The 23,407-nt window shown below is 38.9% G+C and overlaps 1 protein-coding gene across 6 annotated transcripts in view; it reads right to left on the bottom strand.

Annotated features, from left to right (window-relative positions):
• The window catches only part of ralgapb (Ral GTPase activating protein non-catalytic subunit beta), a 62,434-nt gene extending 40,769 nt beyond the window's left edge, over positions 1-21,665 (bottom strand). For 4 of the 6 annotated variants that reach the window (XM_062978765.1, XM_062978767.1, XM_062978768.1 and 1 more), the window contains exons 1-9: positions 21,287-21,397; positions 20,739-20,935; positions 18,237-18,439; positions 17,167-17,330; positions 15,852-16,038; positions 14,589-14,720; positions 13,555-13,733; positions 10,315-10,463; positions 9,970-10,186 (exon numbers count right to left, since the gene is read on the bottom strand). In XM_062978765.1, coding sequence (XP_062834835.1) covers positions 9,970-10,186; positions 10,315-10,463; positions 13,555-13,733; positions 14,589-14,720; positions 15,852-16,038; positions 17,167-17,330; positions 18,237-18,439; positions 20,739-20,935; positions 21,287-21,365 — 1,507 coding nt within the window. In that variant the 5' untranslated portion in view covers positions 21,366-21,397. Of the gene's footprint in view, positions 1-9,969; positions 10,187-10,314; positions 10,464-13,554; positions 13,734-14,588; positions 14,721-15,851; positions 16,039-17,166; positions 17,331-18,236; positions 18,440-20,738; positions 20,936-21,286; positions 21,399-21,512 lie in introns of those variants that run through there. The other 2 variants (XM_062978770.1, XM_062978766.1) reach the window with 2 other exon arrangements.
• Positions 21,666-23,407: the final 1,742 nt, after the last annotated feature.

The raw sequence follows: 23,407 nt of genomic DNA, 5'->3' as shown, positions 1-23,407 counted from the left end.
CCTAGATAGTATAGCAACATATTCCATCCATCCCTGTCACACATGAAAGGTAATCTACAGCATTCAAGTAAGAAATCATCAACATGCTGATCTCAGCTCCGAAGCACTTTGCTACCAACTTCCAAGGAAGCAATTAGCATCCTTGAGTATTGCTTGAGCTCAGCAATGGGCTGAATAAAGGCAAACACGCTAAAATAAAATGCAGAGAAAATGGAGATGATGTTGGTCAGCAAAAAGTATAGTTTAGGCTGTGGACTTCAAAATGATCTTAATGGATCTGACAACAGTTACCTTTTTCATGGGACATCATAGAAGCTATTGCAATGTGCCCTACATTAAGCTTTCCTTGAAGAATGTCCAGAAGTTTCAACTGGTAGAAAATGCAGCAGCTAGAATGCTAATCTATGACCAAATCATCAAAATATATGCAGTCCCCAAGTTATGAACAAGATAGGTTTTGCAGGTTTGTTCTTAAGTTGAATTTATATGTAAGTCATAACAGGTACATTTTTAAGTGTAACTCCAGTCAAACACATATAGGTTTCTGAGAGCATAGGAAAGAGTCAACACCCCCCGTGGTGTTTGTTTTGCTGTCTGTGCCCGTTCAGAAGATTTCACCTCAAATTTTGAAATATGTGGTTTGTTGTGGAAACAAGGATTGGTGAAAAAGCTTCAGTTGAGACACCTTTCCCCCATGGTAACTCTTTCAGGAGTGAATTTCTCTTCTCTGGGGTAGAAGAGTTGTTTGTAAGTCGAATGTTTCTAACTTGGGGATTGCCTGAACAAAAAAAATGTGATGCTAGACAACCATGTTCTGGGATCTACTCAAGTTTATGCCTGGCGATCTATCAGACTCTTTTTCTTAGTATGGATTTACTCTGTTATTAAAAATTAACAGGACAGTCCCTTATGAAGATACATCCTTTTTCACACTTATAAGAAAGGGGCACTTCCCTGTGCCACATAAGCTTGGGAATGCATTCCTTTGTGAGTTGGTACTCACCTTTCAACATTCAGAAAGGGAAACAAAAGCCATATTTCTAAGCTAACTTTAGAAACAGTTACTGTGGCTTTAAATGGGTTTTTTTGTATTACTATTTGTAGCCAATTGTTGTTATGAATTGTTTTAACTGGTTTCAAAATGACACTACAGCATAAAAAATATATTTTGCAAAGGACACAGGAATTTCTGCTAGACTTTTTTTATCGTGTCAGAAGTGAATTGAGGCAACTTGCTTCTGGTGTGAGAGAAATGGCCATCTTCAAAGACGTTGCCCAGGGGACACACAAATGTGTTACCATCCTGCGGGGGACTTCTCTCATGTTTCCGGATGAAGTTAGGGCTGACAGAGAGGAGCTGACCCATATCACAGATTCAAATCACCAGCCTTCAAGTCAGCAGTTCAGCTGGCACAAGGGTTTAACCCATTGCGCCACTGCAGTTTCTCTTCTATATTTGAATCTATAGCAGAGAAAAACTACTTTGAAAAAAATAATCTCAATCTCTGTCTTAAACATTTAAAGAAAGAGGGCTAGATAATTGCAGTAATCTTTAGAATGAGACCAACACATTTTTAAAAGTTGAGAGAGAAGGACAGATAGAGGGCAAATGTTATGAGCTGCCAAATAAAGGAAAAGGGAGTGTGTTGAGGAAGTAGCATGATAAAGGAATGTTGTAGTTGTACAAGGTCAGGTCATGTAGGAGTCAGAATAGAGATTTAGCGCAGTACAAGGAAAAAAATAAAGTCAGGGAGAATTTATATAATGTTTTCAGAGGAAATTGAATATAAACCATTGCATCTTAATTAGCCATGGTTGAATGGAAACTCCCAGGAGTACAAGTTTTTGTGCAAAGTAGCATGGTATTGCTGGGAAATTATTCAAAGGGAATGGGGATAAATCACCACATTTTGTCTTCCCTTAGAACTATTCTAGACTGAGACAGGTATATTCTTTCACAACAGATAGATTATCTCTTTTTGTTCTGTTCTAAAAAAAAATCTCCACTTAAGCCTAAAACAGAGGGAAGAAAACTGGAGGAGTAGACCACCAGTTCCTAGAATAAAAACAGGTGTTTTTCAAGGTTTCTTTTTAAAAATAGGATGGTACATGAAGAATCTGGTCTCGCAGATCTAGCAAAGGCACGTGTTTCCTGCAGACCTGGAGAAATTGCCATCCCAGCTCTAGATTCTCAGCTTTGCCACTAAACATATAAACCATGGGGTTTAAGGAAGAGTCTAAAAGTTACTTGTTCTGGGATATAACTTCCAAAATCCTCTAATGCTGGGTAAAGGATTCTGGAACCTGTGCTCCCAACATTCATTTTTTCCAAGCTCTCCTTAAACATCAGCAACTCAAGGCATGACATAATCTCCTGCAAGGTACAAGCTCTCAAGACTTCAAGGAACCTATAAAACATCTGTGTCCAAAAGTAGGAGCTGCATAAACAGAATGGGGGCTCACGGCTGTCCTAAACATGCAGAGCGATTTCATAATTATGATTGGATTGTGCTACAGAACAAAGGGATTCAATAGGTTGACTCTGGGGGATGAAAAGAAACTTTTAATGAGATTTCTGGCTAATTGAATGAATTAAACAAAGTTGACTAAGCATCTCAAAAGCCAATCTTCTGAGAGGTAAAGAAGTTGGCAGCAAGCTTGTATTCCACAAATTCTTATGCTGAAATAAACTGGCTTGTCTTAAAGGTGTCACAAGACTCAATTTTCCCTTCTCTTTTATACTTTTTTTTCGTGTCAGGAGCAACCTGAGTTGCTTCTGGTGTGAGAGAATTGGCTGTCTGCAAGGACGTTGCCCAGGGGACGCCCGGATGTTTTTTTTTTGATGTTTTTACCATCCTTGTGGGAGGCTTCTCTCATGTCCCCGCATGGAGCTGGAGCTGATAGAGGGAGCTCATCCTCACTCTCCCCGGGTGGGATTCGAACCTGGCAGCCTTCCGGTCAGCAACCCAACCTTCAGGTTACAAGGCTTTAACCCATTACGCCACTGGGGGCTCCTTCTTTTATATTGAAAGTCTTCTGAGAGAGTTAAATTAAGGTATGCAGTATAAAATGAGTGCTTTAGGAAGTTTTTCAGTCTGATGATCTATTTTATGGCAGCAAAAACAAATTACTGTAGCAACTTGAAAACTAATTTACTATAGCATAGGGTTTGGGAACACTTTATATATCAAGTAAAATAAACTGCATTTTGAAATGCCTGTAACATAGGAGATTTGTTAATCTTCAAAGCATTTCAAGACTCTAGGTTTTTGCTCCTTTTTACAGTCAACATCACACAAGGCAATAATTGGAAGGATCATGTTGGTCCCAGCAACTACAAAACTGTACCTCGTGCTCCCTATCTAAAAACTGTGATACATATTAGATAAGATGCTCTCACTCGTGTGTATAGGAAAGTAAGAAGAAGAGATGGGATTGCACATGTAAGATGGCCCAAATGATCATTTTATGCCAGGCACCATTCCAGGTTCTATAACTTCTTTTTAAAATCTTGTCAGGGGTCCCTATCACAGGATCTTGGTAGTTGCACTGAAGCATATATGGTCAAATATTCACCATGGTGGTAAAACTGGATGTTCTGTGAGGCATGAGGCTATGCTGACTGTAGCAGTGTTGCTGGTGTGGTCTCCATGTCAGATAAGCTTTTGCTGAGGAGTCAGGCTAAATGTGCCAAACAGCTACTGGGCAGCACTCTGTGTGGAGGAGCTCTCCGAGACAAAGATAGTGGCATCATAGCTAATACTTGTTAGTATTGTACAGAATAAGACAATGGTAAACCACTCACAAAGTCTTCCACCTTGAAAATCCTATGATGGAACAGTCCAAAATGAAACAAGAGATAGTGCCAGAAAATGAAACTCCCGATGAGCTACTGGGAAAAACCAGAAGGCAAGTATGGGCAGCCCCGTTTCTAATGAGAGAGCTGGATGCAAGCCAAAACTATGTTTAGCGGATGATGTGCTCAACGTGAAAGAAACATTTGAAGTTCACCACACATCATGGGGATGTGGAATGTCTGAAGCATGAATCCGGAAGTGGAAGAGCATTAGATTTTGTAAAACAAGAAATGTAACATATAGACAATATTTGGGATATTTACACATTCTGATTTGCTGATCAAAATTTTAATCTCAAATGATTCAAATATAAGTATATATATATCTACCTGTTACAATGCACGATGCATGTAAGTAGTTTTTTTTTTAAAAGAATTAAAAGCTGATAGAAAATACTGTGCCCTGCAGATATAAATTACAGCAAGTTGTTTTAATTCAGTAAGAGAACTGTAAACTTCAAGTTTCAAGCTATTACTGTACTGGTCTTCTCAAACACAATAATTGAAGAATCAACATTCAGTGAAACCAGTGTATAGAAAATTCAGCATAACTCTCAATGAGTTTATGAAGGAATCTCCTTGAAGTTATGAACTATAAAGTTCTCAGTAAAATCACAAGTCATGCAAGTAAATGTGAAAGCTGGACATTTACATATTCTAATAAGAGCCAACTCATCTAAAATGTGGTGCTAGAGGAGACTTGTACTGATACCACAAACTGTCAGAAAGGCAAACACACTGGATTGGCTCAGATTTAGTCATATCCTATTGAAACCAAAAGGGACATTACCAATTTACGTTTCATGGATTCCAGTGGGCCTATTATAAGTTGAAGACAATTTGATGACAAACAATTACAATAAATTTTAAGTATGGCTAAATCTGGTACCAATCTAGTAAATTTACATTTCTGTATAAGATTTATATTTATATTCTTATAAATTTAAATTTCTAAGTCTCTGACATTAGGCATAGAGATTTTCTTTCTAGCTGAGACTATGCAATAGTTGTTTTTTAAATGAAGAATCAGAAATATAGGAGAGAAATGAGGCAGGAAATACAATACAAGATGATTTTTTTTAGAGAAGGAAAGATTATTTTTAATAGCAGTAAAAGTACTAAATATCTTGCTGGCAAAGTAAGATTGAAAAAGTGAAGGAGAAGTGTAGTCAATCCTAAGAATTGAAAATGAAGTGACTCCTGCCTCTGAAGCTGATACAAGATACAACCCAGTTTTTTTTTCTGCATGCTCCAGATAATTTACAATTCAGTCTTATAATTTGACAGTATTTAACCATGTAAGAAAGCCCTGACTATTCAGGTATACATTCACTTCTTCTATTTTATGTAATATAGTATACTGATATCATTTGTTTTTGTATTGCACTTTATCACTTTTTAACTACTTTTAACTGCCCTGTCTGATATCTGAAGATTGGGGTGGCCTACACCCAGTCACTAGAAGAGACCAGTGGAACAATCAAAACTATGTATTTATCATATTGCAATAGGGCCAAGCAACTGGATTGAGGTCAATATATTTGTATACATAAATAAACTTTATATTATAAAATGTATAAAGTAAAAAATATCTATATATATAAAAGGATAAAGAAATTTCGGTCTAGGACAAAATAACAAAACTACACATCCCAGAAAAACTAAACTTGGCAACACAACCCCTCATCAAATTAGGTAATGATTATACAAATTAAGCACCAAACATCATGTTATACAACAAATTTGACAGAAAAAGTAGTTCATGCTCAGTAATGCTGTGTTGTAATTACTGTATTTACAAATTTAGCACCAAAATATCACAATGAATTTAAAACATTGCCTACAAAAACATTGACTACTAAAAGTGAGATTCTACTGTAATATGAAATAAGTACTGTGGTAATCCAGTCCAACCCAATTCTGCCATGGAGGACACAATCCAAGCACGCCCAACAGATGGCCACCCAGCCTCTCAATAATAATACAGTAGAGTCTCACTTATCCAACGTTCTGGATTATCCAACGCATTTTTGTAGTCAATGTTTTCAATATATCATGATATTTTGGTGCTAAATTCGTAAATACAGTAATTACTACATAGCATTAATGTGTAATGAACTACTTTTTCTGTCAAATTTGTTGTATAACATGATGTTTTGGTGCTTAATTTGTAAAATCATAACCTATTTTGATGTTTAATAGGCTTTTTCTTAATCTCTCCTTATTATCCAACATATTCACTTATCCAACATTCTGCCAGCCCGTTTATGTTGGATAAGTGAGACTTTACTGTAATAATAAGAAGAAGAAGAAGGAGAAGAACATTATACAATCGTAAGGTTAGGAGGCACCCCCTAAGGATCATCCAGTTCAACTTCCTTCCACCATGCAAGACTACACAAACCAAGCACTCTCAACAGATGGCCAGCCAGCCTCTCAATAAGAATAATAAGAATAAGAATATCATACAATCCTAAGGTTAGCAGATACCCCTAAGGATCATCCAGTTCAACTTCCTTATATCATGCAGGAGGACACAATCCAACCACTCCTGACAGATGCCATCCAATAATAATAATAATAATAATAATAATAATAATAATAATAATAATAATAATAAAACTTTATTTATACCCCGCCACCATCTCCCCAATGGGGACTCGGGGCGGCTAACATGGGGCCATGCCCAGAGCAATATTTGCACAATAATAATACACATCAAATCATAGCATCAGACAGTTAGGAGACACCCCTAAAGGCCATCCAGTCTAACCCAATTCTGCCATGCAGGACACAATCCAAGCACTCCCAACAGATGGCCACCCAGCCTCTCAATACTAATACTAATAATAATAATAACAACAACATCATCATACAATCCTAAGGTTTGGAGTGACCCCTAAGGATTATCCAGCTCAACTTCCTTCTACCATGCAGGATGACACAATCCAAGCACTCCTGACAGATGGCCATCCAGCCTCTACATAATAATGATGATGAAGATGATGATTATGATAATAATAACAGAAGCATAGAATCCAAGGGTTTGGAGAGACCCCTAAGGGCCATCCAGCCCAACCCTTTCTACTATGCAGCAGGACACAATCCAAGCATTCACAACACATGGACAACGTATAAATACTATACAATACTACACAGGGACATAGACCCCCTCTACCCTCACTACTTTCACAGTACACAAACAACCAAATGCATACTAAACATAAAGACAACCATACAACAGACATTCAATGCCACCACTACCTCAACAAGTTCTCACCAACACCACCAGACAACACCACAGCAACGCGTGGCCGGGCACAGCTATTATTTTATACATATGCAGCACTAAAATCTTCTATGAATGTTCCAGGTCCACAAACACCATTTACACCAGACAGGCATTTTCTACATATATAGAAACACAAGCTGGCCAAACAATTCGAATAGACAATAACACTAGAATTGCTGATATTAACAATCCCAGCTCTGCCACCAGCCCTATTTGTCATATATTGTTTTATTCAAATACAAACAATGCACATATTCCTGTAGTCAGGAATCAACTCTGACACAATATGCCAAGCCTGTCAGAACAATACAAACATACATATATCCTGCAGTGAACTCATTTAGCCCAAAGAAGCATCATTTCTGCCATGTCTGCAATTTTAACTCGAAATATGGAAGCAAGGAAAACAATCAGAAAACAGAACGTAAAATTGGTGTTGCTATTAGGAAGATTATAAAGCTACATGTTTACAGAACCCTTGAAGGAAGTTTGCTCTCAAAATGATTTTTAAAATAAACAAAGAAATTCTACTATCCTATCATATTTTCCAGGCCTAATTTGAGCAATTATGCATCTTATTGTACAATTCAAAGAAATAGATGTTAGTCTGGATCAGTATGCAAAGAGATATTATAGGACATTTAAGACTAACTGAAGGTGCATCTGCACTGTAGAATTGATGCAGTGTTCCCTCGCTACTTTGCGGTTCACTTTTCACTCCCTCGCTGTTTCGCGGGTTTTCAATTAATATTAATGTACACATTTATCGCAGTACTTTCGCTGTTTCGCAGGTTTTTGCGGTGTGCAAAGGGTTTTGGAAGGGGGGAAGGGAGAAATAAAGGGAGGGTGGAGGGTAGGGAAGGGTTGGAAATAAAAAAGTGTACTATATATTTTAACTGCTAAAATAAAGTACAGACTGCATTGCAGTAAGTGCTCTGTGGTTTGCTCTCCTCCACACATAGAATAAATATAGTGACTCTACTTCGTAGATTTTCAGTTATTGCAGGTGGTCCTGGAACTTAACCTCCGCGATAAGTGAGGGAACACTGTACTTTAACATGGTTCAATGCTGTGGAACTCTGGGGTTTGTAGTTTGACACTACTTTGAGACACTAGCAATCTTTGGAAGACAATGCTAAAGACCTTGTAAAGCTACAACTCCCAAGTTTTCACAGCATTAATCCATGGCAGTTAAAGTACTATAGTGTTAAACTTCATTATTTCTACAGTGTTGATGCACTCCGAGAGAAAAAAATATGTAGGAGAAGCTTTTGTAGACTGACTATACTTCATCAGATACATGGAGTGAAGTGCCTATGGACAAACATTTATATCCATGAATAAGCAGAGTGTTTGTGTGAATAGTAATAGAAATGAAAATTCAATGAGGTGACAATTTTGATTTAAGGATGATAGTTATGGGATAAAGTTGGGTGTTTGTAAAAGATTACTCCTGGTTACAGGTTTTCCCATGCTGATTTTTTAAAACTTCATATGTGGATACTATAGTTAAAGGAATGTCCAAACAAACAGGACAGGAATGCCAAACTCATGAAATTACAGCACACATTCCTCAAATACAGTACTCATCATATGAAATAAAAAGGCAAGACTTGTACCCAGGACTACTCTATTACAAAACAGACCAAACACATGAAATGGGAGAACCTCATAAGTGGTCGTATACAGATTCAAGTTAAGATCACTCAGACGTAACATCAATAAACTACACAATAAACTACAAGGGCGCTTAGTAGCAGACCTTTACTTACCCACAGATAACTTTCCAATTTCAAACAGTTATGTACCTACGTAAGGATACACAACCTGGTTGGGGAGACAGGTATAAGACCTTGCCACAAAGTAGTGTCAAACTGTACCAATTCTACAGTGTCATCCTAAGAAAAAGAAATGTATAGCAAATACTTTCAAAGACTGACTCTACTTTATCAAGATCTTGTCACAAACCCACACGCCAAATCTGCCAACACATCTACTCAAGAAACATCAGAGGACCTAATTACTTCACCCACAACATTACAGGTAATTTCACTTGCTCATCCTCTATAATATGTGCCATCCTCTGTCCATCATGCCCATCAGTATTCTATTTTGGGCGAACAGGTCATTCTCTGTGCCAGAGGGCAAATGGACATAAATCATACATTGGGATTGGAAAAACACAAAAAAGTCAAAGGGAGACTGGAACAAGAAGCAGAAGAATTGGGATATATCCACAAATTCCAATCCATTAACTGTGGATTGATCAGAGACACTGGTGTGCTGGCACAATACACTAGTTAACACCCCAACCTCACGAGGGCCCACTTGATAGAGTTTATCACATCTTTCTGGTTCCCAGCTAGCACCATATTACATTCCAAGAACTCCATCCACCATTCATATTCTTATGTACTCATCTGGCCTTTAGGCATTCTTTCTTCCCAACTTTGTTTCAGAACAAACCTTAAAACTGAATTTACCACCTCACCACCTTACCCACACATTTTTGCATTTCTTACTATTCACATAAATATGTTTACATAGGCACTTCACTCCATATAGCTGGTGAAATACTCAATCCATGCTCAGTTGTGCTACAAAAGTCTTAAAATATCCCATTGCATATGTCCCTTGTGTGTGGGATAAAAGCATAATGTTATTAGTATTAACATAACATTTATTATTGATTAATTAATTATTAAGTAATCATGCTACATCATCAGATTTTTATTTTTGTTAGCCACACATTTTAATCTTGAAGTTAGGAAAAGCCAGCAAACAAAGAAAGGAGAATACAAATTTGATAGGATATATTTACCAGTCATACTGCTGTCTCTGTTCAGTCCATTATGAAGCTTACAATGAACAAATGCTGCATCAAATAGCCATGATCCAAAGAGGTTCAAGATGCTGTTAACCTTTGGCCTGTGGGGAGCAGGGAGAGGTCGAGGCTCAGAACATGTCTGGTTTGGGCTGGATAGTGGAGAAGATGAGGATGGCTGATGTTGCACTTTGGAAGCATGGCCAGTGCTAGCCTGTGTAAGGAGAAAAATTACTATCTGATGATAACCGAAAATAAGGCTTGTATTGAATTGTATTAGGTAATGTAAATATCATCAGTATTATATTCAACTTTTGCTGTTTACTAAGCATAGAGGCTTACTGTGCTGTTTTTCACTGTTCCCTTATTCACAGTTACAGCACGATGCCTTCGGTTGTGAGGTGGTGTTGTGTTGACCGCAGTAGTTTGTGGCATGCTCAGTCTATTTACTGGGGTGGGTGGAGCACTATCTGCTCGAGGCCTTGAAATACCTGAAAAAATATATGGAGTATCTCAGCATCAAGCTCTTTTCAGATCCCAACACACTGTGGAAATTTGAACAAGATATTCACACAGCCACTCCCCCCATACCAGCACCAATGTTAAAAAAATCTTGCTTCAGAATTAGTTTTCTATTAAGATTGGAAAGTGATGAAGGAAAGCATTCAAAGTAACTACATATAAGATTACTTGTTACCTTTGAAAGCTGTGCAAAATGCATATTTGAATCTGAAAAATGGGGAGAGTAAGGGAAACATCAAAAGAATTTTTAAAATATTTTCTCTTAATCATATTAATACCAGTTTTTCCATTCACTTTGATGTAGCAAATCTAGGTTGCAGTCGAGATATATACTCAGTTCAAGACTTGGTCACGAATGTTAAGGACATTGATAATTCTAGTGTACACTAAGAAAAGCATAGTGTTAACTATATTAACTGATATTGTACATATGGGAAAAAATACTGAAAGGATGTAGGGGAAAGTACTGAACCTTTGCAGGCATATGCGTGGAAGCAGTGGCATCCCCCATCAGAGGAAAAAGGATAGAGGAGCAAGAAGATGCAACTACATTACATTATTGGGGGGAGGTGTGACACAGCACAGGATGTCTCGGTTACATAATTTGTTTTTAAGTCTCTTATTAATAAAAATGGCCAGCTACCCGCTTCTGCCTTGCAAATGAACAAGCAGAAACACTGCAACTGCTGCCTTGAAGTCAAAAGCAGACCATTGGCCTGCTCCCCGGAGGTAGGGAAGCCTGGAGAATATGTGCCTGGCAGCTGGGACTTGCAACTGCCTCCGCTACTACACAATGCTATTTTATTAATAAGGACTCCAGCATTTGTTTTGTGTGCTCTCCACATAGGATCCTTGAACCAATACCCCATGGATACCAAAGGACTATTGTAATGTCGAAATAACAACACACAGCTCTTATAAAATAGATGAGAACAAGGTAAGAGCTACTGACGTTTTGTGCTACTAATACTGCAATCAGTAGAAGCTAAGCCTCCCCAAATCACCCAAAAACTAAAACATTTTGCTGTCAGCCTTCCATTTCCACCTTTGAGGAAAGAGGCCAGCTACATGTCCAGCACCTAATGAGTTCTTTCTTAAGGAGCCCTTGCTCCAGTATTGTCGGAAATGTGATGGGAGAAAACTTGTGGTGTCAGGGCAGCAGAAGGGAAGGTGTCACTATCAAGAGGAGGAGGCACCTTTTACCAACAGAAATGGAAGAATATTTTTCTTGCCCCCTTCTCCATACATTTATTTGGACACAATATTTAATATGCTACATCCTCTTCAAAGGGAATATTAAACATGATATATCAGGAATTCAACTTTTCAGTAAACCACCTACAATTTCAATTCTCAAATGCATGCTGTAATTTAAAGAGTTCTCAATTAACAGGCAAAACACCAGGAAGAAGAAAATCTTAACCAATGGATAATCAAAGGACAGAATCAGTATACAAGTGTGTGATTGATAGGACTATTCCATTTAACATGTTAGCACAACTGAAAGGGAACAATTAGCACAATTGAAAAAGAACTGCACTATTTGTTTCATAAATATAAAGAAGCAGTATTCTGTTATAAAGAAACATCCTTGCAAGAATTTATTTAATTTTTAATGTTAATTATTTAACTTCTACTTTATTAATAGTTCTCTCTTACTACAACAAATGTTAAATATCAATCTCCAAAATACTTGAAACACATTATTCAGTAAACTGTGCTTCAATTACAGTCTATCTCCTTCATTTTTGTTTATTTTTGAGCCAACTGGATGACTAATGCAATATAAAACAGAACAGTAGAGCAATGGCTGATGCCATTGAAATTATAAACAAGGTAGACATACTACATGTGGTAAATATCTTGCTTTCTACTTGTCAATGAACAAAATAGACATCTTCTTTTAATCTTTACCTTCAAAATATTATGAGGTTCAAGTTTCAAGAGTATTGCTGTGATTTGCTTTCATGATACTTTTCTTTTGTGTGTCTGTTTACAGATTTTTCAAGCATAATGACAGGACAAAAAGGGGAGTGTTAATGTTATTCCAGGAGATTATGAGTTATACAAACATGAGGCAGGGCCTGCATACAGAGATGTCTCAACAGAACTTTTATAGTTGTGACATAGGTTTCTTCATATAAATAAAGAAGTGCCTTTAAAAATATACAACCTAAAATTTTGCAAGCAAGCCCATTTTTCCCAAAAGAGTTTGAATGCTGAGAATTTTAAAAAGCAAGGAGGGGTCTAAATATAGTGTTTTAATTCAAAGAAAATTGATCATTTTAATAGTTACTATCATGACAGAATACTGCAGCTTTCCAAAATTTGTCTCTACCCCAACCTCTTTTAAAATCATCACCCATCTCTCCAGATTCTTGCCACCCAGGAGAGTGAAACAAGTTTTAATACCATATCTGGGTAATCTTTCACACACACTGGTTGAAAAGACAGCAACTCCTAGAGAAGAAAAACATCATATTGCTACTATATTATGCACAACAATGGAAAACACTATAGCAAAATAATGTGTAGTAGTTATTATAGCATTTACAGTTTCACATAAAAATATTTAGTTAAATAGAGAATTCTTGAAAGAAAATTCTGTTAGAAGTAATAAGCAGGAATTTGACTGCAATGCATTCTGCTGACTGTATTAGTAACTGTTCAATAGCAATCAGAACGACTAGAGTCCTAGACATTTTAGGGTCATTCTAGAAAGAGGATAGGGCATGTCTGTGGGCAAGAACCTGGTAACTTATTATAAGTCCCATTGCCATAAAAACTCATTATGGACACCTTTTTGACTCTCGAACTTATATAGGAGAGGCAAACAACACCAAAGCTGGGAAGTCAATCTGATCAAGAAACAACCAGCAGCCAACTAATGCAAACGAACACATATCAAAAACACACAATGATAAAGAGAAAACCGAGAAAAATACAACCAGTTCTGCAAGTGGAAAATATACCAATATGGAAAGTTAACATCTATTATTCTTTTATTATAATGCAAGGCATCTGTTATTCTTTTATGATAATGCAAGTGGAAAGAGTTACCTAAGAACGCATCCACTAAGCAGCTGATCCCACGCATAGCACGAAAGAATATTTGAGGCAGATGTTTAAGGCAGGGATACTGATTCAATTCCTGAGCCATTCCACTCACATTTAGAAACTGTTCCTGAAATTTGGGGGTAGAGCTTATAATTGCTGGATTACTCAAATCCACAGGATTGCTATAGCAAAGGAAGAAAAAAAATTAAAAACTGTAATGTATTTATATACGTGAAAGAATCAATTTATAATATACCAAACATTCCAAAGGAAAGGGTAAATTTGTACTGATTATTATTATTTCGTGTCAAAAGCATTGCATAACAAATACATTTTAAAATGATGAAAAAAAAGGAAATCACAAGCAACTAAATAGTTTTGGACCAAAAGCGGGCAACAGCAACCGCATTGTCCATAGCTTTAAACAACTCCTCCTCCGTTCATGAGGCAGGACATTGTGGGCAAGCATACATATGCGGAGTTGTTTGTTCTGCTCCACAGTCACACAAGGTGGAGGATTCCTCCAGGTAGTGCCATCTTGCCAGGTTGTCTTTTGATCTGCCCACTCCGCTTCTCAGTCTGTTTAGGGACATCCAAGTTGCCCATTCTCGGTTTGCCCCTGGAGGAAGACCCTCATGGGGGGGGGGGGGGGCATCCAGTTAGAATTGCCAGGTTTAGCTGCCCAGAGGGACACCCTTGCTGCTGCTGGAGGAACATCAAGAGGAGTGGTGGTTCTCATGAAGCCCTTCCTTGATTTGAGTCTATTTGTACTGATGAAGGCTCCTTTAAAGAAGGACAGGGAAAAAATGGAGCTATCCAGGGGCATTTATGTCACTGGGATTTCCAGTGCACCAAAAGAAGGAAATATACATGAAGAGATGAGAGCATTGATCCTGCTTTGTTAACTAAGATCATTATCTGAATTCATGACAACTTAAACCAGCAAGCTATGGCTCAAGAGAATACCCAGAATAGAGAATAGCGGATAAGCATATAGATACTACCAACACTGTATGCCTTTTTCTTGTGCACTGTACCTCAACATATGTAAAAAGCGAAACCAGGTTTGGCCAATACACTCGTTATCCATTTCAGGAGGTATCAGACTTGCATCTTCATCAGGTATTTTAAAAGGTGGAAATGACTGTCCATATGTAAAACGTAACAATCTGGAGAACAAGTCAGATCATTAGCAGTTTGTAGTTTTATATGATTTAATCCATCTATATTTCATTGGAAGCATTTGCTAAAGCATCCCCTCACAAATATGAAGTCATTCAAACTTTAGATATCACATTTACCCTTCAAGCTATTCCTCAAAATTCAATGTAAACTCTATTATTTTTATACCAAGTATGTTCCTAAAAAGGATATTCCAAAACAGATCCATAAATACTTTTTCTTTGTCACAGATTAAACAGAGACTTCTGGTGAACAACGATTTTGAAGTTTTGCCACAGATTCTTAATAGGACTGAGGTCTGGACTTTGACTAAGATGTTGCGATTTTTGTAATTAAACCGCTTCAATCTTACTGAGTCATTATCCTGGTGGCAGATAAACTTTTTAGTTTCAGGTCTCTAGCAAGCTCAGGTTTTTCTCTAGAATTCCCATGTACTGGCTCTATATTTCTTCCCTCAGTGCTAACCAGTTTCTTAATATTTGCTGAAAAAAGGCAGTCCTGACAAATGGTACTGCCACAATGCTTAGAGATGTTCTTGGGACAATTAGCACTGCTTGTTTTGCACTTTCTAGGAAGGCAAAAGGTTTTGGTGTTATTCAACCAAAGAAAATTATTACACGTTTGCTGTTTTTCCCAAATGCCTCTTTTGCAAAAGCTAAACAGATCTATTTATATCAGTTTATTTCAACAATAAAACCCAGCTTTGTTGAATGTCTAGGTGATTATTGTGCCATGGATGTTTCTTCCCATCTCAACCAAGGGTCTCTGGAACAGCTTCAGAGTTACGACTGGCCTCTTAGTCGCTCTCTGACTAGCAACCTCCTTCCCCAATCACTCAATCTGAGCAGATGACCTTCTTTAGCCATATTCTTTTAATGATGTAGGAAATTGTTTTAGTGGTAGTGGGAGAGGAGAGTTCGTAGTTTGGATATTCTCTATAATCTAGCTCTGTTGTTTATCCATAATGTGATCCTGGATTTGTTTTGGGAGAGCTTGGCCTTTGTCATGCTTACACTCCTCAGACACTGCAGCATACTTACACAGTTTTTAAAGTAATGTGCAATATTATCCCTTATGCTATTAAGCTGAAGCTAGGGGGGAAATACCTTTTCACCTACCTCGCAGTAAGGGCACAGATTACTTTGCTCCATTGCTCTACTACTGCAGAATGATGCCTCCAGTTTGCTACCATCTCTTTGGCAGTTTTCCAGTAGGGTGGTGTGGGGAAGCAACGGGAACAGGCTAGTAACCAAACTTCAAAAAGCACACCAATCAACTTCTCAGCCAGATTCTCAGCAATACCACCTAGAACAGAAACAAAGCAGAGAAATTGTTTTTTAAATCTTATCTCCAAAATATAAATTTAACATATCCTTAGGAGAATCTTTTCAATTGCTCCAAATTATCTCATATTACAACACATGAACTGAAAAATGCCTCCAATACATATCTGGTTCCACAAGTATGGCATGCTTGTAATTACCCTAGTAATACTCAGACAGGTATATGCCATATAGCAGTGGTTCCCAACCTTTGGTCTTCCACTTGTTTTGGACTTCAACTCCCAGAAATCCCAGTCAGCTTACCAGTTGTTAGGAATTCTGGGAGCTGAAGTCCAAAACACTTGGAGGACCAAATGTTGGGAACCACTGCCATATTGGATCTTGGTCTAATATAACAGGGCTCCTTCATTCTGATCCAAAATTACAGAACTAATTATTCCTATAATATATATTATTCATAATTATAAGAAAAAGACCAGAAACCAAATATCTAGTCTTTTTCCTGGCCTTGTTGAGCTAGAAAAAAATTGCAGCTCAGTCAATTGTCTGTAGTCACTCAATCTCTTCATCTATATCTTCCAGGCAGGAAGAAAAACGTGTTAAGTATTACTGACAAATACCTTTATCCATCTAGGTTCAATTCTCTATGCCCACCTTTTACCTACAGATCAGAACTAGTCAGTGTAAAGAAGTGGCAATTTCCAGTCCAGTTTGGTCCTGCAAGCTCTCCATATTTCCCAGATTCTGTTACTCCCAAATTTTTGATGGGACTGAGCTTGCTAGAGTAGTAACAAAACACTCTCCAACCTGTTCAACAAGTTCAAAGGTGGAAGGAAGACTGACCACACTTGTCACATTCCCCAGAGGACAACTTATTTGTCACAGTGAGCAAAAAGGTTGAAGCCTAGAAATCAATGCCTAAGGCACTGTACATTACTAAAACAAAGGGAGTAAGGGGAGTACCAAGACCTCTGCAAGCAAAATGAAGATGAAAACATGGGCCCCTGCTTATATGAGAGTAAAAATAGAAATTTAATACTGTCCTAAGCAGAACAAAATGTGGTGGGGAAGCATTATAGGAAGAAGGGGGCTTATCACACTCTGTTGTCACACTTACAAGCAATAAAGGGGGGAATGCTAAGAGACCAACCTGGTACTGTTGGAGCTGCCAGCAGAATATCATTAATTTGCAGCAGAAACAATAATAGCACCTCCCATGTTTCTCTAGCCATAGTGGTTGATTCACGAGCCAATTTCTGTACAGCTTTCAAAACTTGCAAACACAATTTAATTTGATTGGAGCTTTGATCCTGCCTGTTCACAAAAAAGCACTTACATGTTCACAAGATTAGTTTAGAGGTATTCGTATAGACATTTTACATCTCTAATGGGATTTCTTTCCTAATCAAGAGTGAATTAAGAAAAAAAAAACATTTAATAGGGAGATCAAGTCTGGACAATCTATGATCCGCTGGGTAGAATACAGCATACCAGTCTCATAGTGGGTCCAGCAGAGGTCTGATATACAGGGTGTTTGAAAAAGAACTCCCTATTCACCGTTTAAATTAAATGGTGAATACCATTTAATTCACCCTGTATAACATCTGTGTTTACTGTCCTTGACGGAATTATATTGATGTTTCTACAAGTATATACATTCTTCAAAAACTATATACAGTTTCCACTATTTTGAAAAAAGGCCCCGTTTCTTCAGCCATGTAACAATTCTTAGTGATATTCAAAAAGCAGAATAATATTAAATAATTGATTTTTTTTCTGAGGCTGTTTCAAGAACACAATATGAGATATGACATACTATGTTTTATGAATAAACATTCTAGACTAGGCATGAACTCCTGCTAATAGTGATGGACTGTTTCTGTCAAATAAAAAACCCCTGTGAAATACACAATCCACTAAGTAAGATGTGGGCACATAGCATTCAGATTATTTCAAAATGAGCTCTTTTTCAACATAGAATGAACAATTTAAACCCATTTTATTTGCAACTTCAATTATATATATAACAATCATAGTTTACACCTACCAAAATTTATCTTCTAGATCAGAAAATTATCTATATTCCATACTGATTCAACAGTGATCTTTTAACAGCATTTCAAAATAACTAAATCAATTAGTTGCAGTTAAGTTACATACTACCAATGTCTGAAACTACTGGCTAAGAGTCACACTGCCTGCACGGAGCTATCTACTTACCTTGGTACAAAAAGATTTTGTAGATGTTTGAGAATACTCTGAACATAAAGATTTGGTTCGTTGATAACAGGTAGAGGAATGGAGTCCTTGGGTAAAACGAGAGCCATAATCCAGTCTGTATATACATCAACACAGTGCTTTACAGTGTCTCCATCTAAAGGAAGGGTCAATCCATAACAAACCACCTCCATGGTCCATTTTACCTTTGAAATAAAAATCACCATATTAACAAGTTTCTCATTTGGTTGCATCCTCCAAATAAACATCAGCAACACAGTATATATAATTACAAGTTATGTCAAAGTTGCAGATGATGCAAAATTGAGGGGAGAATACTAGTTATCTATTAAAAGCTGACAGTCAAGGATATACAGTGCAATAATGAACAATTTTCTACAATACAACAAAAGGAGTATTTCATCAAAATAATATAGTTGGTACCTCACTTTAACTGCTATGGAATTAGGGGAGCCATAGCTCAACAGGGTTAAGAGTGCTGGTGTCTCACTAAACTACAGCTTCTTGGATTCCATAGCAAGGAGCCTGGCAGTTAAAGTGGTGTCAATTTCAAACTGCGTACGTTCAACATTGTAGTTGCACCCAGAGTCCTTTGATATCTTATAGGCAAACATTATTTTTATAAATAGTACAAGTTGCATATCCCTCTGCATTTATCCTACAGCATATAATTCCATGGAAAACTTAGCTCCAAATGTGCCACATGAGCACTCCTGTTTTCCCCCCCCTTAATTCCATAAATATTGTTGGGTTTTAATATAATACTGTATATGGTTTTTAGCTTATCTTAGATTCTTAAATTAATAATCTTAATGTCCTAACAATGATACACTTATTTTAAAGTTTTAAAACTCTTAACCCATAAATCAGATATGCTTGTACGGGACTATGTCCCTCTTCTCTGGAACTAGTCATTGACCATAATAAAGTGAACTTGAACTAGCTCCAAATGTCTGTTAGTCAAGATGGCTGTACATGGGCAAACTTGGGCCCATGTACATGATAAATAAAGTACTTCTACCATATGAGGTAGTATGCCTCAGAATAGCATAACAAGGGAACTTTTGGAGTTTAGGAATATTCTCTCCCTCACTCCATTTTTGGACTACATCCCTCAGAATCCTGTAGTTAGCATGGCCAAACCTTGAGAGTTATAATCTAAAATGTTGATTTTCCAAGTTCTAGGTGTTGTTGTCTAATATTCTTCTTGTTCATGAGCTTCCTAGAGGTATCTAATTGGTCTATGCAGTGGTTCTCAACCTGGGGTCCCTAGATGTTTTTGGCCTACAACTCCCAGAAATCCCAGCCAGTTTACCGGCTGTTGGATTTCTGGGAGTTGAAGGCCAAAACAACTGGGGACCCTAGGTTGAGAATCACTGGTATATGATGAAACTAAATACTGGTTCCTACACAACTTGGTTTGCCTATGTTTTTAAAGAGCTCTATCTTGAAGAGAAATAACAAACAGGCATGGACAAGAACAGGCATGAACAAACATGGGCCCTTGGGGTGTTTTGGACTTCAACCCCCACCATTCCTCATGGCCTCGGGCCCCTTCCTTTCCCCCCTCAGCTGCTTAAGCAGCTGTTAGGAATTGTGGTAGTTGAAGTCCAAAACACCTGGAGGGCCCAAGTTTGCCCATGCCTGGCATAGATGCACCCTAAGCCACTGACAATCACAACTGAATAAAGTCATAGAATCCAGTCTGTTTATTTATTATTTATTTCAAGCATTTATATCCCACCTTTCTCACCCCGAGGGGGGAACTCATGGAGGCCTTACAATTAGCATCATTAGATGCTGAACAAACCAATATAAAACATAATATATAAAAACAATTACAGTTAAAATAGATAGCATTAGATAGCCTAACCCAGGGGTCACCAAACTTTTTAAATAGGGGGCCAGTTCATGGTCCCTCAGACCGTTGGAGGGCCGGACTATAGTTTTGTAAAAAAAACTATGAACAAATTCCTATGCAGTGCACAATGCACATATCTTATTTTGAAGTAAAAAAACAAAACAGGAATAAATACAGCCTCCATGTTAATAATAATCATAATAAAAATAATAAAGAAGATTGAAAGAGACCCCTTAGGCCATTTAGTCCAACCTCCTTCTGCCTTTGTGCACCAAAAGTACTAGCAAAGCACCCCTTTAAAATAATTATTAAATAATAATTAAAATACCATTATAAACAAACAAAGCTTTGGAAGGCATTCACCAGGCAAGGGAAGAGACGAGAAAGGTGCGCTCCTTTCCCTCCTACCTTGCACCGCACGCACCTTCCTCGGCGGAGGAGGAGGGAGCTGGTGCCTCAGGGGCCGGATAAATGGCTTCAATGGGCCGCATGTGGCCCCCGGGCCTTAATTTGGGGACCCCTGGTCTAACCCCTTGCCATGCAGGAACACACAATGAAAGCACTCTAGACAGATGGTCATTCAATATTAGCCGCACAACAAATTCGCCAGGTAAAATACGTACTTCTTTGTCGGTTTTCAATGAACTTTCGCCTCCAGCATTCAGGACTTGACCGAGGGGACGGACCACAGCGTTGGCCACCTCCCTGCCCACGCTGTCAGGGTAGCTGTGAAGTACACTGGTGTGGCCCTTATCATTCTGGATTACGAGGTGGAGGGACCTCCACTCTGAGTACATAATGCCTCTAGACTGCAGAACAGCTGGAACCACAAACAAGAGGAACAAAAAGGAAATGAGAAGGAGTGGTACAGGAGACTACTCTTCTTTAACTAGTACTCAAGCAACCACAACTCTGAAGTAACGAGGGGCTGGCACACTTGGGCCCTCGGGGTGTTTTGGACGCCAACTCCCACCATTCCTCACAGCCTCAGGCTGCTTAAGCGGCTGAGGGGGGAAAGGAAGGGGCCTGAGGCTGTGAGGAATGGTGGGAGTTGGCGTCCAAAACACCCCGAGGGCCCAAGTTTGCTCATTCCTGCACTAGATGTCTCTATCCTTCCTCTGACAGTCCCCTTGGGTCCTATAAATGGCCGGGAGTCTCCTGCAGGATGTACCGCTTTGGGTCAGCAGGCTTCCCCGAAAGATCACCAAGGAGCGCAAGGCCTCGCCGGCCGCGTCCTCGACGGTTTCCATCCTGTGTCTGGAACCGGAAGCCCACCCTGTGGGGGCCGGAAGGGGAGCCGGGGACGCACCCCGAATCCTTCCCTCGACGAAGGCCGCCCTCCAGACCGGCCTCCGCGGCCTCCCCGCCCGAAGCAGCCCCTCCGCCCCGTTACTCACCCAAGCGCCGCAGGGTCCGCCTGGGCGAGCGCAGCAGACGCCCGCTCTTCCTGCTCCGCCTGACCTCGCGAGGGCTGCGGGCCTGCCATCGCGAGGCTTGGCGAAGGAGGTCTCGAGCTCCGCGAGGCTTGGGATCTCTCTCTCTCTCTCTCTCTCTCAATCTCGGCTCCCGCGAGATGATGAGGAAAACAACTTTTTACCTGTGTGTGCGTGATTATAAGAGAACCCTACTCACAATTTACAGACTAGATTGCTGTGAGTATTTCCGGGCTGTATGGCCATGTTCCAGAAGCATTACCTCCTGGCGTTTTGCTCACATCTATGGCAGGCATCCTCAGAGGTTGTGAGGCAGGGGTCCTGGAACTTTTTAAGTGGAGGGCCGGTTCATGGTGCCCAAACTGTTGAGGGGCCGAATTATCATTTGAAAAAAAAACAAAAAACGAACAAATTCCTATGCACACTGCACATGTCTTTTGTTGTGCAAAAACAACAACAACAATGAAAGAACAATCTATATATATAAAAGGGTAATGAAATTTCGGCCTAGGACAAAACAACAAAACTACACATCCCAGAAACACTAAACTTGGCAGCACAACCCCTCATCCATGCCTCTACGTTCATACAACAAAAAGAAAAGAAAAATAAAGTCCTAATTAGAGGGAGAGGAATAATTGTTTTTATCCAATTGCTGCCAGTTAGAAGGCTAAGCTCTGCCCACTTGGTCTCCTAGCAACCCACTCAGCCCAGGGGACAGGCAGAGTTAGGTCTCACTTAGGCCTCATCCACACTGCCTATAAAATATAGATTATCTGATTTTAACTGGATTATATCGCAGTGTAGACTCAGGGCCCTTCCATACAGCTATTTTACCCATTTATAATGGACTTAATGTAAGGTAAAACCTTTACCCTTTACCTTAACTACTACCAGTTCCTCAATACTTTATTTCCCATACCACCATACTTCGCCACAGCAACGTGTGGCCGGGCACAGCTAGTACAATATATATATATATATATAAAATTAACCAACATAAACCTATCAGGATTTCAGTGGCAAGCGTGGGCCTGCTTCTGGCCAATGAGATAGTCAAATTAATTAGGATTGTTGTTGTTGTGTTCCTTCAAGTCATTTCAGGCTTTGGGCAAGCCTAAGTCTAAAACTGAGGGCGGGGGCCAGGTAAATGACCTTGGAGGGCCTTAGTTTGGGGAACCCTGTTGTGAGGTCTTGGAAAACTATGCAAGTGGGGTTTATATATCTGTGGAATAATGTCCTGGGTGGGAGAAAGAACTCTTGTCTGTTTGAAACAGGTGTGAATGTTGTAGTTGACCACCTTGATTAGCATTTGATTTATTTATTTTGTATCAAAAGCATTGGGAAAGGAGCACGGCAGGGCTGTATACTCTCACCCTACTATTCAACTTGTACGCAGAACACATCATGCGATGTGCGGGACCCAAATCCAAGGCTGGAGTTAAAATTGCTGGAAGAAATATTAACAACCTTAGATATGCAGATGATACCACTCTGATGGCTGAAAGCGAGGAAGAGCCGAGGAGCCTTATAACTAAGGTGAAAGAAAAGTGTAAAAGCTGAGTTGCAGTTAAACATCAAGAAAACCAAGATTATGGCAACCAGACTGATTGATAACTGGCAAATAGAGCGAGAAAACGTGGAGGCAATGACTGACTTTATATTTCTAGGGACGAAGATTACTTCAGACACAGCTAGGAAATCAGAAGACATTTTCTTCTTGGGAGGAGAGCACTGACCAACCTCGATAAAATAGTGAAGAGTAGAGACCTCACACTGGCAATGAAGGTCTGCATAGTTAACGCAATAGTATTCCCTATAGTAACCTAGGGATGCGAGAGCTGGACCATAAGGAAGGC

This window comes from Anolis carolinensis, chromosome 4 (assembly GCF_035594765.1).
Source record: "Anolis carolinensis isolate JA03-04 chromosome 4, rAnoCar3.1.pri, whole genome shotgun sequence".
Lineage (NCBI taxonomy): Eukaryota > Metazoa > Chordata > Lepidosauria > Squamata > Dactyloidae > Anolis > Anolis carolinensis.
Note: the sequence above shows the minus strand (reverse complement) of the source record. Positions and strands in the feature narration are given on the sequence as shown.